Here is a 14,726-nt window from a genome sequence, read left to right on the forward strand (position 1 = left end):
TAATCCCAGCCTAAGCAAGGGACAATTTACAATGACCAATTAACTTATCTTTGGACTGTGGGAGGAAAGTGGAGCACCCAGAGAAACCCACGTGATCACAGGGAGAACGTGCAAACTCCTGACAGGCAGCGGTGGGAATTGAACCCTGGTTGCTGGTAGTGTAAAGCGTTGTGCTAACCACTTCACTACTATGCTGCCCCCTCTTTAAGAGAAGCTTGGATAGGTACATGGATGAGAGAGGTATGGAGGGACTATAGCCCAGGAGCAGGTAGATGGAACTAGGTAGGAGACCAGACAGTTCCGGGCTCTATTACTCTATGACTCTGTAAGTCAACAGTGTGTGGAGATTGACAATTGTCACAACCAATTTCACACACTTAATTCACTAATGTCTCACCTTGGCTTTACTTCCAATGCTTGTAATGGCTGATCAATTACCCTCTAAGCCCCAGTCTCCTGCCTTCTCCTATAACACTTCATGTCCTGACTAATCAAGAATCTATCAACCTCTTTGGGTGGCAGGATGGAGATACGTCTCTACCAAAGAAGGTGCTCCTTCCCTCTGCTAGCCCATAGGTCACTCTTGGGCAAGGGGTAGCACCTGCTTAACCCCTCCACCCCCCGATGAGGGGATCAGGGTCACGTGAAGCTATGGGAGCAGGTGGTGGATGGTTATATGAGCAGCTGGTGCATATCACAGGTCCTGGTTGTGTGACCACTGACGTCAGGTAGACAATCTCTGAGGAGTATTGATAATAGCTGGGGTCACCCGTCTTGTAAAGACACTGTCCAGAAGAAGGCAACAGCAAACCACTTCTGTAGAAAAATTTGCCAAGAACAATCATGGTCACAGAAAGACCATGATCACCTATGTCATACGACAGCACATTACATATTAAACGGGTTTAGAAGGTGTATGATGTGCTGGACTTCATTAGTCGGGGATGGAATTCAAGAACTGTGAGGTAATATTGCAGCTATCTGTGGTTAGACCACACTTGGAATAGGGTGGTTAAGAAGGCATGTGGTGTGTTGGCTTTTATTAGTTGGGGGATTGAGTTCAAAGGCAATGAAGTACTGTAGCAGCTCCATAAAACCCTGGTAAGACCACACTTGAAGTATTGTGTTCAGTTTTAGGCACCTCATTATAAAAAGGATATGGAAGCTTTAGAGATGGTGCAGAGGAGACTTAACAGAATGCTGCCTGGATCAGCGAGCATGTCTTAAGAGGTGATTTCATAGAGGTGATAAGAGGCAGCCAGTGACTTTTTACCAAGGCGGAAATGCATAATACAAGAGGGTGTAATTTTAATGTGATTAGAGGAAAGTATAGGGGATGTCAGAGGTACGCTTTTTAAACAGAGAGTGGTGGGTGCGTGGAATGTGCTGCTAGGGGTAATGGAAGAGGCCATTACATTAGGGTCATTTATATGACTTTCAGATAGGCACATGGATGAAAGAAAAACTGAAGGCTATGTGTGAGGGATGGATTAGATTGATCTTGGAGCAGGTTAAAAGGTCAGCACAATATTGTAGATCAAATCAGAGGATCAGAGTTGGAGAGGGTCAGCAACTTTAAATCCTCAATGTTATTATTTTGGAGGATCTGTCCTGGGCCCAGCATGAAAGTGCAATTAAGAAGGAAGCATGGCAGCATCTCTACTTCCTTAAGAGTTTACAGAGACTTGGCATGACATCTGTAACTTTGATAAACTTCTATAGATGTGTAATGGAGAGTATATTGACTGGCTGCAACACAGCTTGCTAAGGAAACACCAATTCCCTTGAACGGAATATCCTACAAAAAGAGATGGATATGGCCTAATCTATCAGGGGCAAAGCCCTTCCAAGCTTTGAGCACATCTACTGTCGTAGGAAAGTAGCATCCATCAACAGGGGCCCACAGCACTCAGGACATGCTCTCTTCTCAATGCTGCCAAAAGGAAGAAGGTAGAAGAGCCTCAGGACCCACACTACCAGGTTTAGGAACAATTATTACTTCTCAACCATTAGGCTCTTGAACTAAAAGGGATATCTTCACTCAACTTTACTTGCTCTATCATTGAAACGTTCCCACAACCTATGGATTCATTTTCAAGGACTCTCATCTCATATTCTGGATATCTATTTATTATTACTACTACTACTTCCCAGTAGCAGCAAGGGCATACTCCTAGGAGCAAGTTGCATTTCTACCCATGGAGAGTTACTGGCATGAGCTGGTAACTGAGCTCCTTTAGAATGGCTGGTGCTACACACAGCCAAGCATTAGGCTTTCTTTGTAGATTTGGTGAGTCAAGGGTCAGTGGCTTAGCTCAGGAGAGCCTTCCTTTGACACATTAAATAGAGTCATCGTGTCACAGAGCACAGAAACATGCCTTTTGGCCCACCTAGCCTGTGCCGATCATAAATGACCAATTTTACACTCATCCTGCATTATTCCTCTTACACTCTCCCCACGTCTTGATCAACCCCCCCCCCCCACCAGATTCTGCCAGTCACCCACCGACTGGGGGCAATTTACAGTGACCAATTATCCCATCAAGCATCTCTTTGAAAACCAGAGCACCCAGGGGAAACTCACAGTCACAAGGAGAAAGTTCAAAGGACATTTATTATCAAGGTGTGTTTGTATAATATAACATTGAGATTCGTCTCCTTACAGGCAGCCACAAAGCAAAAAGACCCTAAAGTACCCATTAAAAAAAGACCGTCAAACACCCAATGTGCTGAGAGAGAAAAAAACAAATTTTGCAAACAATAAAAGTAAAGAAATATCATACAGAACACAAGTGAGTCCAGACAGAGCAGGCCAAAGCCTCAGCCTCAGTTCAGTGCAGAGTCGAGTAAATATCACAGAGTAGCGAGCAAAACCGGCCGGACCCTCGTCTCTAGTCCCAACACCTTGCCTTTTCAACTACACACCGAATTTTCAATTGAATACACACAGACTCCAAACAAGATCAGAGGTCAGGATTGAATCCGTGTCCCTGGCACCATGAGACAGCGCCTCTACCAGCTGCACTACTGTGCTACCTGTTCTTGAAGGCACGGATCCACAGATGACAAAATAATTTCGGTGCAGTCAGGGATCTCACTTACCTTAGCATAGACCTGAGTCAGAGCTGGGCCGAGTTTGTCAGGTTCACCTCGGAGAATGATGGTCTCAGAGCTGCTCTCCAGTGATGGCATTTCCACAGAAACTCCAGTCACGTCCAGTATCTCCTGCAGGGTGTTGCCTTTCGGACCTATGATGTACTTATGCTGAGATTTCTTTACCTCGACTGATATCGTTGTGGTCTTGCGTTTCTGTCGAGAGAAAAAAAAGATACCGCTGAGACTCTTTCCAGTTGTTGGACAGTTGTTGCAAGCGAAGAAGTAACTAAACAACAGAGAATATTTCACTCTCTTCTTTTTCCTCTTATCTTGAGACTACTAGATTCCTTTTGGCTAGAGTTTAATTTATCTTTCTTTAGAGAACTATCCTCAATGCTTGGCCACCTACCTACAGGAAAGATGCAAACAAGGTTGAAAGAGTACAGAGGAAATTTACAAGGATGTTGTCGGGTCAGGTTGAACTGAGTTATATGGAAAGACTGAACAGTTTAGAACTTCATTCTTTGGAACGTAGAAGATTGAGGGAAGATTTGATAGAGGTATACAAAATTATGAGGGGTATAGGTAGGGTAAATGCAAGCAGGCTTTTTCCACTGAGGTTGGGTGGGACTAGAACTTGATGTCATAGTTTAAGGGTGAAAGGTGAAAAGTTTAAGGGGAACATGAGAGGAAACTTCTTCACTCAGAGTTATAAGAGTGTGCCAGAGCAAATGGTGCATGTGAGCTCGATTTCAACGTTTAAGAGAAGTTTGGATAGGTACGTGAATAGCAGGGACATGGAAGGCTATGGTACCAGTGCAGGTCAATGGGAGTAGACAGTTTAAATGACTCAGCACAAACTAGATGGGCTGAAGGGCCTGTTTCTGTGCTGTACTTATCTGTGACTTTGTGATGATGAGCCTACAGAGTGGAAGAGCATCACTGGCTATTTAACAGCAAGAAGCATCATAACACAACTAACAATTATTTTATTCCTCTCATCATCACCACTCCCCAGCCCACCTTCCCCCCTCAGCTGGTCTCACATATCACCTGCCAGCTTGTATTCCTCTCCATCCCCCCAACCTTCTTATTCAGGGTTCTTCCCCCTTCCTTTGCAGTTCTAATGAAGCTCTTGGGCTGAAAAGCTCTTGGCCCAAAGTACAGATTGGATATTTCCCTCTGTAGATGCTGCTTAACTTACTAAGTCCCTCCAGCATTTTGTGTGTGTTGCTCAGCCCTTGAAATGTTACTGTTGATTCTGCTTCCACCAACCCTTCACACACATGTATCTATCTATTTATTTATTGAGATACAGCATAGAATAGGGCCTTCCAGCCCTTTGAGCCTCACCACCCAACAATCCTCCCGATTTAACCTAACCTAATCACAGGACAACTTACAATGACCAATTAACCTACCAACCTGTACATCTTTGGACTGTGGGAGGAAACCAGGTTACCCGAACTGTAAAGCATTGTGCTAACCACTATGCTACAAATTCCAGATCACAATTAAACTGTACTTCAAGAAAAACTGTACATTTTGTCAGTTATTTCAAGGTTTTTTAAAATTGATCAGCATAATTTGTCACATCTACTTCAAAAAATTACAGTGATTTCCAACAAATCAAATCACCAAGGATTTTGCTGGGGAATGCTCGCAAGTATCAACATAATTCTGGTGCCAACATAGCATGGCTACAGCTTACTAACCCTAACACATATGTCTTTGGAAGGTGGAAGAAAGTTGGAGCTCCCAGAGGAACCCCATCATTCATTCAGGTACCTTGCCATTCGGCGTGGGCGATCATGTAGATTTTATTCTGCATTCAGTTATTGCTTTCCCTTGTACTACCTCAATGTACTGTTGTAATGAAATGATCTGTATGGATGGCATGTAAAACAGAGATTTTCACTGTACGTCGGTCCATGTGACAATAATAAACCTATTTACTAAGTACCCATTTATCCAATTAGCTGCACAGTTCCCAGGAGCATAACACCATTTAAATAGATTTAGACTGAGAACGATTACGACAGTAATGTGTCACAGGGGAGATGATTGTGTGTATGAGAGAGAGGGAGAGAGGAGGGGGGAAAGGAGGGAAGGAGGAAAGATTGGGAGAGTGGGGGAAAGTGGGGGGAGAGAGGGGGAGACCGGGGAAGTGGGGGAGAGAGGGGGGAGAGGGGGAGAGAGAGGGGGAGAGAGAGGGGGAGAGGAGGGAGGGGAGTAGGGGGAGGGGGAGAGAGGGGAGAGAGGGAAGAGAGGGGAGAGGGGGAGAGGGGGAGAGAGAGGGGGAGAGAAAGGGAGAGAGAGGAGGAGACAGAGGGGGAGAGAGAGGGGGAGAGAGAGGGGGGGAGAGAGAGAGGGGGAGAGAGAGGGGGGGAGAGAGAGAGGGGGAGAGAGAGAGGGGGAGAGAGAGAGGGGGAGAGAGAGAGGGGGAGAGACATATAGAGCAGAGGGAAAGCAAGGAAGAGGGTGGGAGAAGGGGAAGGAAATGGGAGATAGGAGGGAGAGGGGAGGGAGGGGGAGACAGAGGGGAGAGAGGCTGGAGAGAGTGGGGAGAGAAAGGGAGAGCACGAGCGGGTGGGGGAAGAGGGGTAAGATAGAGGGGAAGGGAGAGGGGGAGAGACGTATAGAGCAGAGGGAAAGCAGGGAAGAGGCTGGGAGAAGGGGAGAGGGAAATGGGAGAGAGAGGGGGAGAGGAAGGGGGAGAGGGAGAAGGAGGGAGAAGGAGGGAGAAGGAGAGGTAGGGGAGGGGGAGGGGGAGAGGGAGGGGGGAAGGCGAGGGAGGGGGAGGAGAGGGTGGGGGTGAGGAGAAAGAGGGGGAGGGGAGAGAGTGGGGGAGAGACATATAGAGCAGAGGGAAAGCAGGGACGAGGGGAGAGAGAGGGCAGAGGGAGGGGAGAGGGGCGATAGGGGGAGGGGAGAGAGAGTGGGAGGGAGGGAGAGTGGGGGGAGAGAGTGGGGAGAGTGGGAGAGCGCGAGAGGGTGGGGTGAGAGGGTGGGGACAGAGAGGGAGAGACATATAGAGCAGAGGGAAAGCAGGGAAGAGGGTGGGAGAAGGGGAGAGGGAAATGGGATAGAGAGGGTAGAGACAGGGGAGAGATGGAGGTAATGGAGGAGTGGGTAAAGGGGAGAGGGAGAAGTGGACAGCAGGACAGAGTGACAAGGGGAAGGGGAGGAGAGATGCGGGGGACAAGAAGGGGAGGGGGAAGCGGAGAGAGGAGGGGGAGAGTGGAATCTCTGTAATCTATAAAATAGTAACTATTCTCTGCTTTTATTCATGAATCTGATGGTTGAGAGGGGTTGTAACTGCTCATGAACCTTGTGGTACAGATCCTGAGGCTCTTGTACCTTCTATCTGATGGCAGCAACGAAAAAAGAGCCTGGGTGGTGAGGATCTTTGATGATGGATTCTGCTTTTCTACGGCAATATTACATTGTCTGAAGGGAATCTCTACCACAGAGATATCCTTGTGGATCAATGGGTTCTGTCACAAACACTTTATTCATACTCAGTCTGAATTAAACCTAGACCTGTTGTCAGAACACATCAAACAAAACTGCTGGTTTGGTTAAATTCAGTTGCATGGTTACAAGAGGTGTTTCTTTCCATTGTGCAGCCTTGCGACATGGGACTATGGGACTGAGAATGGCTGTCCGCATATCACTAGGTTGCTGCATCACCTTGGAAGATCGAGCAAATAGTGCAGGCTGGCCCGTAATGCACTGGAGGGCCGTTAAAATTTTCAGAGCTGGTTAGAGGCACGTTGACACGGACCGTATGTTACTTTTTAAGTTTATGAGTAGTCTTCTCTTCTTAGTCTGTGCTGTGGGATGTGAAATCAGAATTCCAGTCTTGTTGATGGTGATTGGGATGTTTGTCGAGGAGAAATATTAGGCCCAAATTAACTGAGCTGGATTTGGGGTGGGGGAAATATCCCCTCTGGTACACTGAAGCTAATATTTAGACCACAAGATCATAAGATATAGGATCTGAATTAGGCCATTTGGCCCATCAAGTCTACTCTACTGTTTCATCATGGCTGATTTATTCTCTCTCTTAAACCTACTCTCCTGTCTTCTCACCATTAATACCCTTTACTAATCAAGAACCTATCAACCACCGGATTAAATACACTCCACAGCTGTCTGTGGCAATGAGCTCGACAAACGTACCACCTTCTGATTCAAGAAATCCTCATCTCCGATATTCTGAAACTGTGCACTCTGGTCTTACACCCGCCTGACAACTGGAAACATTGTCTCCATGCCCACCCTATCTAGGCCTTTCAATATTTCAGTATGTTTCTTGAGATTTCTCCACTCCACTCATCCTTCTAAACATTAGCATGTACAGGTGCAGGGCCAAACACATCTCATAGGTTAATGATTTCATTCATGGAATAATTCTTGTGGACATCCTCCGGACCCTCTCCAATGTCAAATGTAGAATTAACAATTCAATTATTCATTGACCTCTATGGAAAACAGGTGTACAACGGTGCACAAAAAGATGCTCGGAACACCTGATTCTCATTTTCAGACAGTGCCCCAAACTCCAGGATTCCCGAAACAGTAGTGATAGCTTACCTCTGCCAATCTGATCAGACCTCCTTAATATGTTTTAAAATTTAAAAATCACCTCATAAGCTAAATTTAAGGCAACACGATCTTAATTTGTTCAATAGTAACTGAAGCCTTGGAATCTAAGTATCGTTCTGTTAAATCTGCTAGGGACTCCTGCCAAAGCCAGTTTACCCTCCCTAAGCTGTACTGTGAAAAGCATCCAAGCTCTGACAGGGAGGGCAAGGGATGGATGTGGCTGGAGACAGGGCTCGGAGGTGGGTGAAAACAGGAGACAGGAGACAGGAGTCGGATGGGACCGGAGACAGGGGTCGGAGGTGACCTGAGACTTGGGTCAGAGGCGACTGGAGGTGAAGGGGAAAAATATTGTAGAATGTATAATCATCGACCTAACAGACACACCACAGGTGGAAAGTCAGAAGGAATTGATAGAGTGGTTATTTATAGTCAGCAATCAGGTAACAGCAGTTGATGTGGGACGGGGTGTCATCGGAACAAGGGCAAGCTATCACTTCATATTCCGGGGACACGACTGGGAAATTGTGGGAAAGGACTGTGACTTTTTAGTTAGCAAGAGTTTGCAAAAACTAGCTGGCACATTGATCTCTGCAGGGAAAATTGGTTAAATTACATAAGCATAACAGTTTCTGCAGATGTTGGAAATCCAAAATGTTGGAGGAACCCAGCAGGTCAGGAAGCATCTATTGAGAGGATTAAACAGTCAACATTTCGGGCTGTGTTACTTGGGTTACATTACATAGCACTTCCATGTGCAACTGCGAAGAAAGTACAGCAGCAGCTCCACTTCCTTAGCAGTTTGCGGAGATTTGTCATGACATCTAAAACTCTGACAAATTTCTACAGATGTGCGGTGGACAGTAAATTGACTGGCTGCATCACGGCCTGGTATGGAAATACTGATGGCTTTGAACAGAAAATCCTACAAAAGGTCATGGATTCAGTCTGGTATGGCACAGGTAACACCCTCAAAACTACTGAGCACACCTACATGAAGTGCTGTCGTAAGAAAGCAGCATCCATCATCAGAGGCACCCACCACCCAGGCCATGCTCTCTTCTCACTGCTGCCATCAGCTAGAAGGCACAAGAGCCTCAGGACTTGCACCATCAGGTTCAGGAACAGTTATTATGCCTCAACTATCAGGCTCTTGAATAAAAGAGGGTAACTGCACTCAACTTCACTTGCCCCAGAATTGAAATGTTCCCACAAAGCTATGAACTCACATTCAAGACTCTTCATCTCATTCTTGTTATTTATTTATACTTGCGTTTGCAAAGTTTGTTGTCTTCTGCACTCTGATTAATCTTTCACTGATCCTGTTATAGTTACTATTCTATAGATTTGCTGAGTATGCCCACAGGAAAATGAATCTCAGGGAAGTAAAAGGAAATGTATATGTACTTTGATAATAAAATTTACTTTTAACTTTGAAGAGGTTAATGCCCCTCAGCCAAAGCAAAGCTGGCTGCAAGGTGGAGATGATGTGGCTTCTTTTTGGCTGCTGAACTGTTGCCATTCTAATCCAGACTGCATCATTCACAGTACTGGAGGGAAGATGGATGAATCAATATTCACCATGACTTGTGAGCAGTTTTTGGCCCCTTATCTGCGAAGGGTGGCAGTATGGAGATATGTCTCCACCAAAGGAAGTGCAAGGCGCTCCTTCCCTCCGCTAGCCAGCAGGTCACCCTTGCGGAAGGTGTAGCACATTGTGTCCGTCCGTTCCCTCCCTCCGCACCCTGCTCCACACCCCAATCAGGGTCATGTGAAGCCATGAGAGCAGGTGGTGGATGATCGTATGAGCAGCCGGTGCATATACAAGTCCTGGTTATGTGACCACTGACACCCGGCAGAAAATTTTCTGAAGAGTATTGATAATGGCTGGGGTCACCCATATTGTAAAGACACTGCCCAGAAGAAGGCAATGGCAAATCACTTCAGTAGAAAACACCAAATACTCTGCAGATGCTGGGGTCAAAGCAACACTCACAACATGCTGGAGGAACTCAGCAGGTCGGGCAGCATCCGTGTAAACGATCAGTCAACATTTCGGGCCGGAACCCTTCATCAGGACTGAAGAGGGAAGGGGCAGAGGCCCTATAAAGAAGGTGGGGGGGGAGGGTGGGAAGGAGAAGGCTGGTAGGTTTCAGGTGAAAAACCAGTAAGGGGAAAGATAAAGGGGTGGGGGAGGGGAAACAGGGAGGGGATAGGCAGGAAAGGTGAAGAAGGAATAGGGGAAAACACAATGGGTAGTAGAAGGAGGCGGAACCATGAGGGAGGTAATAGGCAGCTGGGGGAGGGGGCAGAGTGAAATAGGGATAGGGGAAGGGAGGGGGAGGGAATTGCCACAAGTTGGAGAATTCTACTTTCATACCAAGGGGCTGGAGACTACCTAGACAGTATATGAGGTGTTGCTCCTTCAACCTGAATTTAGCCTCATCATGGCAGTAGAGGAGGCCATGTATGGACATATCTGAATGGGAGTGGGAAGCAGAGTTGAAGTGGGTGGCTACCAGGAGATCCTGTCTGTTGTGGCGGACGGAGCGGAGGTGCTCGACGAAGCAGTTCCCCAATCTGCGTCGGCTTTCACCGATGTAGAGGAGGCCGCACCAGGTGCACCGGATGCAATAGATGATCCCAACAGACTCACGAGTGAAGTGTTGCCTCACCTGGAAGGACTGTTTGGGGCCCTGAATGGTGGTAAGAGAGGTGTAGGGACAGGTGTAGCACTTACGCTTACAGGGATAAGTGCCGGGTGGGAGATCCCTGGGGAGGGACGTGTGGATCAGGGAGTCGCAAAGGGACCGATCCCTGCGGAAAGCGGAGAGGGATGGAGAGGGAAAGACGTGCTAGTGGTGGGGTCCTGTTGAAGGTGGCGGAAGTTGCGGAGGATAATGTGCTGGATCTGGAGGCCGGTGGGGTGGTAGGTGAGGACAAGGGGAACTCTGTCCCTGTTGTGGTGGGGGGAGGATGGGGTGAGGGCCGAAGTGTGGAAAATGGAGGAGATGAGGGTGAGGGCATCATTGATGACGGCAGAAGGGAAATCACGATCCTTAAAGAAAGAGGACATTTGAGATGTCCTGGAATGGAAAGCCTCATCTTGGGAGCAGATGCGGCGGAGACGGAGGAACTGGGAATAGAGAATGGCATTTTTGCTTGTGGCAGGATGGGAAGAGGTATAGTCGAGGTAGTTCACTTCAGTAGAAAAACTTTGCCAACAAGATCACTGACGACCACAATCGTCCTACGTCATATGAAACAGCACATAATGATGATTAGGATATCTGAGGAAGGATGTGCTAATACTGAAGGGGGTCCAGGGGACGTTTATGAGAATGATCCTGGAATAAAGTTAACAAATGAGCTCTGGGCCTGTACTGGTTGGAATTCAGAAGACTGAGGGGGATCTCATTGAAACCTTTTGAATGTTGAAAGGCCTAGTTAATGTGTATGTGAAGAGGATGTTTCCTATACTGGGAGAATCTAGGACCTGGAGGCACAGCCTCAGAATACAAGAACATCCCTTTAGGTCAGGGATGAGGAGGAATTTCTTTAGGCAGAGAGTGGTAACTCTCTAGAATTCACTGCCACGAATCGCTATGGAGTTCAAGTCATTGGGTATATTTATAGTGGAGGTTGAAAGTTTCTTGATTAAGAAGGGTGTCAAAGATTATGGGAAGAAGGTAGGAGAATGGTTTATATTCCCTTGCAACCCCAGTCATTGAACGTGGGGCAGACTTGATGAGCCTGATGGTACAGTTCTGCTCGTACGTCTTATGGTCTCACATTCACTTGGGATGAAAAATAAGTCAGCGTTTTGAGAGAAAACCGAAAGCAAGGGGAAGTATTGAGGGAGAGAGTCCACACCAACAGAGGAGCTACAGCATTAACAGAGGACATTGGGGAACAGGAGTAAGTGTTAGCTAAATGACTGGAGCTGAATATCAGTCTTCGTTAATTCGGTGAGATTGATAGCAGTAACTGGCACCATCAGGGAGAGAAGGCAGTGTGAACAAGTAAAAAAACAGGAGCCTGAATGAGTCACATGGATCATCAGGAAGAAAGTACAGGAGCCTCAGGACTCACACCACTAAGTTCATGAACAGGTACTACACCTCAACCATCAGGCTCTTGAACCAGAGCGGATAACTTCACTCAACTTCACTTGCCCCATTATTGAAATGTTCCTACAACCTATGGACTCACTTTCAAAGACTCTTCATCTCATGTCTCGACCCTTATTGTTTATTTATTATTATTTCCTTCTTTTTATGGGTCGCACTGTAGTATAGCGGTTAGCGTACTGCTATTACAGAGTCTGTGACCGGGTACAGTTCCGTCATTGTTTGTAAGGAGTTTATAGATTCTCCTGTGACAACGTGAGTTTCCTTTGGGTGCGCTGATTTCCTTCCACATTCCAAAGATGTATGGGTTAGGGTTAGTAAGTTGTGGGCACACCACGTTGGTGCCAAAAGTGATGCGACACTTGCAGGCTGACCCTGTTACAACCCTCGCTGATTCATCATCATCAGGTGCCGTGCCCAGTTTAAGCTTTGACTGCCAAGGCCCACACACTCCTGTTTCGGGTCAAGTGGATCGACTCATTGGTATTCATTTCCAGTTCTCTGCTGCTGTCTCCATCATTTGTCTTTGCCTTCCTCTTGCTTCTTTCCCTTCAATCTTTCCCATAAATACCGTGCATTCTAACTCCTCTTTCCTAATCACATGTCCTCGCTGATTACATTTGACAAAAACACCACGCTTCTCTGTATGCTTCGATATTTCAATGTACTTATATCACAAATGAAGCTATATTATTAATCTCTTTAAAAATCTCTAAACAGTAAAGAACAAGTTGATGTCCATCTCCTTTCACACAGCAACCCCTTCATCTCCAGAATTGGTCTAGATCAGGGGTTCCCAACTTTGGTTAATGGAAGGGGGTCCATGGCATAAAAAAGATTGGGAACTCTCTGTGGCAAAAAGGATGTACAGTAACACACCCAAAATGCTGGTGGAAATCAGGTTAGGCAACATCTAAGAAGACGAATTAACAATTGTCAGCTGTGATGCTTTGTTTCTCCAGCATTTTGTGTGTGTGACTCTGGATTTCCAGCATCTGCAGAATCACTTGTGTTAAGGATGTTTTTTGCTAGGGAGGCCAAAACTGTATGCCAATGCCCTGCACAACTGCAGTAATACTGGACAATAAAGATTTTGGGCTACTGATCATGAAAATCACCATGAAATTTCCCTATTACACACTACTTTTTGAAATTGCTTATAATTGTTATTTCAATTCATAATTCAAATCAGAATAACTGATGCCAAGATTAAGGAAGGCAGTTTTGTTGGTTCACAAATCAAACAGGTCATCAATGACCGGCAACTTGAAGTTGTTCTGGTAGGTCCAGAGAAAGCATACAAGGATGTTGCTGAAAAATTTCTTGGCAACTACAGAGCACCAAACTACATGCAGCTGGTTGACAACATGCTTCAAGCATACAAAACCATGAAGTATAACCTGTCACTAAAGATTCATTGTCTGCATTCCCATTTAGACTTCTTCCTTGAAAGTCTTGGTACTGTCAGTGACCAGCATGGTGAAAGGTTTCTCCAGAGCATTGCGGTCTTAGAAAAACAGTATCAGGGCAACTGGAATCCATCAATGCTGGCTGATTACTGTTGGACACTTAAGCGTGAAGCCTCAGATACTGAGTACAAATGATATTTTTATGCAATTAAATGCATTATATTCAATAAAAGTTAACTTCTTGTTTCTCCAAATTCTTACATGATACAAGTTGTTTGAAATTATGTTTGTGTTCAGCTTCATGTGGTCTAATAATCAAAATAAAATTTTGAGGAAATAACATTTTTGGAAAAAAATTGTTGCCCAGTGTAAGCAGACCTAAGAAACTACAACTGAAGCTTTGAGGAATCTGAGTGGTGTGTTCAGGTGGAGTATAAATACAAGGCTTTCATTGTGATGCAAGGATGCAGGACTAACCTTCTCCTCATAGATCTTTCTGATGCGGATCCCTGCCTGGGCCACGGGCTCTTTCTCGCCAGTGATGAATATCTCATCCTTATTGATGCTAGGCGGCGGGATGTTAATGCGAGCGCCAGTCTCCTGCATGATCTCCTGGACCAATTTGTTGTAGGCACCGGCAATGAAGGGATGGAAGACTTTCTCGAGATTTATTCTCTCCACGGCCCGCTTGTCCTAGGATCAGGGCGAGAACACTTCTGTTAAGGTGAGGACAGCCTCTGCACCACTCCCTTTCCACCCCCTCCTGAACACTCTCTATAAACACAACGGAATAGTTCGGTTAAAGGTGGATGATGCGTGGTTGAGTAAAAGCCATTAGTTACTGTCAGATGTGTATAGTACATATTGGCAATAAATTCAGTGTATAACCATTCCCCTCCTCAACCCATTTTCCTTCCCCCTCACCTGGCTTCACTCATCACCTTCTAGCTTCTATACTCCTTCCCCATCCCCCGCTTTCTTATTCTGACTTCTTCCCACTTCCTTTCCAATCCTGATGAAGGATCTCAGCACGAAATGTCAACTCTTTATTTATTTCCATACATGCAACCTGACCTGCTGACTTCTCCCACCATTTTGGATGACACATTTTCATAGAGTCAAAGAAAAGAACAACACAGAAACAGGCCCTTCAGCCACTTATTCCGCACTTAACTATTTAAACTGCCAACGCCCATCAGCCTGCATTGGGTCCATATCCCTCTAAACTTCTACCATCCATGTACCTATCCAAGCTTCTCTTTAACATTGAAATCGGGCTCACATGCACCACTTGTGCTTGAAACTTGTTCCACACTCTCACGACCCTCTGAGTGAAGAGGCTTCCCCTAACTTTCCCCTTAAACTTTTCATCTTTCACCCTTAACCCATGACCTCTGGTTATAGTTCCACACAAACGCAGTGGACAAAGCTTGTCTGTATCTATATCCCTCGTAATTTTATCTATCAAATCTCCTCTTAGATC

The 14,726-nt window shown here is 45.9% G+C and overlaps 1 protein-coding gene across 5 annotated transcripts in view; it reads right to left on the minus strand.

The window, feature by feature from the left end:
• Positions 1–14,726, minus strand: part of LOC140197842 (vigilin-like) — a 269,622-nt gene that overhangs the window by 88,397 nt on the left and 166,499 nt on the right. For all 5 annotated transcript variants that reach the window (XM_072258336.1, XM_072258334.1, XM_072258337.1 and 2 more), the window contains 2 exons: positions 13,721–13,936; positions 3,103–3,309 (listed from right to left, as the gene is read on the minus strand). In XM_072258336.1, the coding sequence (XP_072114437.1) occupies positions 3,103–3,309; positions 13,721–13,936 (423 nt within the window). The remainder of the gene's footprint in view (positions 1–3,102; positions 3,310–13,720; positions 13,937–14,726) is intronic.

This window comes from Mobula birostris, chromosome 5 (assembly GCF_030028105.1).
Source record: "Mobula birostris isolate sMobBir1 chromosome 5, sMobBir1.hap1, whole genome shotgun sequence".
Taxonomy (NCBI): Eukaryota; Metazoa; Chordata; class Chondrichthyes; order Myliobatiformes; family Myliobatidae; genus Mobula; species Mobula birostris.